The following is a 268-nucleotide window of genomic DNA, read 5'->3' on the forward strand; positions in this document are numbered from 1 at the left end:
GGGGAGGGGGCCGGGGGTCCCTCCCGCGGCCTCCGTGTCGAGCTGAGAAGTCCTGCAGTTGCTGGCGCCACCGAGGCCGGGTTCCCCGCCTCGGGAGCAGCAGGAGGAGGACGAGGAAGAGATGGGGGAAGGTGGCGTAGAGGGTTCTCTTGCTGCAAAGTTTCCGGAGTCGCGGGAGTCCGTAGCCGCGGCCCCGAAGCGCTTCGGCAGGCCCCAGCCGCCGTCAGGCAAGGCCATCCACCGTCCGGCGCCGCCCCAACCTGGCTTC

General features: G+C 71.3%; 1 protein-coding gene across 1 annotated transcript in view; it reads right to left on the minus strand.

Annotated features, from left to right (window-relative positions):
* The window catches only part of GATA6 (GATA binding protein 6), a gene marked incomplete in the record, with an annotated part of 34756 nt that extends 34519 nt beyond the window's left edge, over nucleotides 1-237 (minus strand). Inside the window, 1 exon segment of the mRNA XM_014588983.2 lies at nucleotides 31-237. Coding sequence (XP_014444469.1) covers nucleotides 31-237 — 207 coding nt within the window.
* Nucleotides 238-268: the final 31 nt, after the last annotated feature.

Source organism: Tupaia chinensis, unplaced genomic scaffold (genome assembly GCF_000334495.1).
Source record: "Tupaia chinensis unplaced genomic scaffold, TupChi_1.0 Scaffold000320_2, whole genome shotgun sequence".
NCBI classification, from domain to species: domain Eukaryota; kingdom Metazoa; phylum Chordata; class Mammalia; order Scandentia; family Tupaiidae; genus Tupaia; species Tupaia belangeri.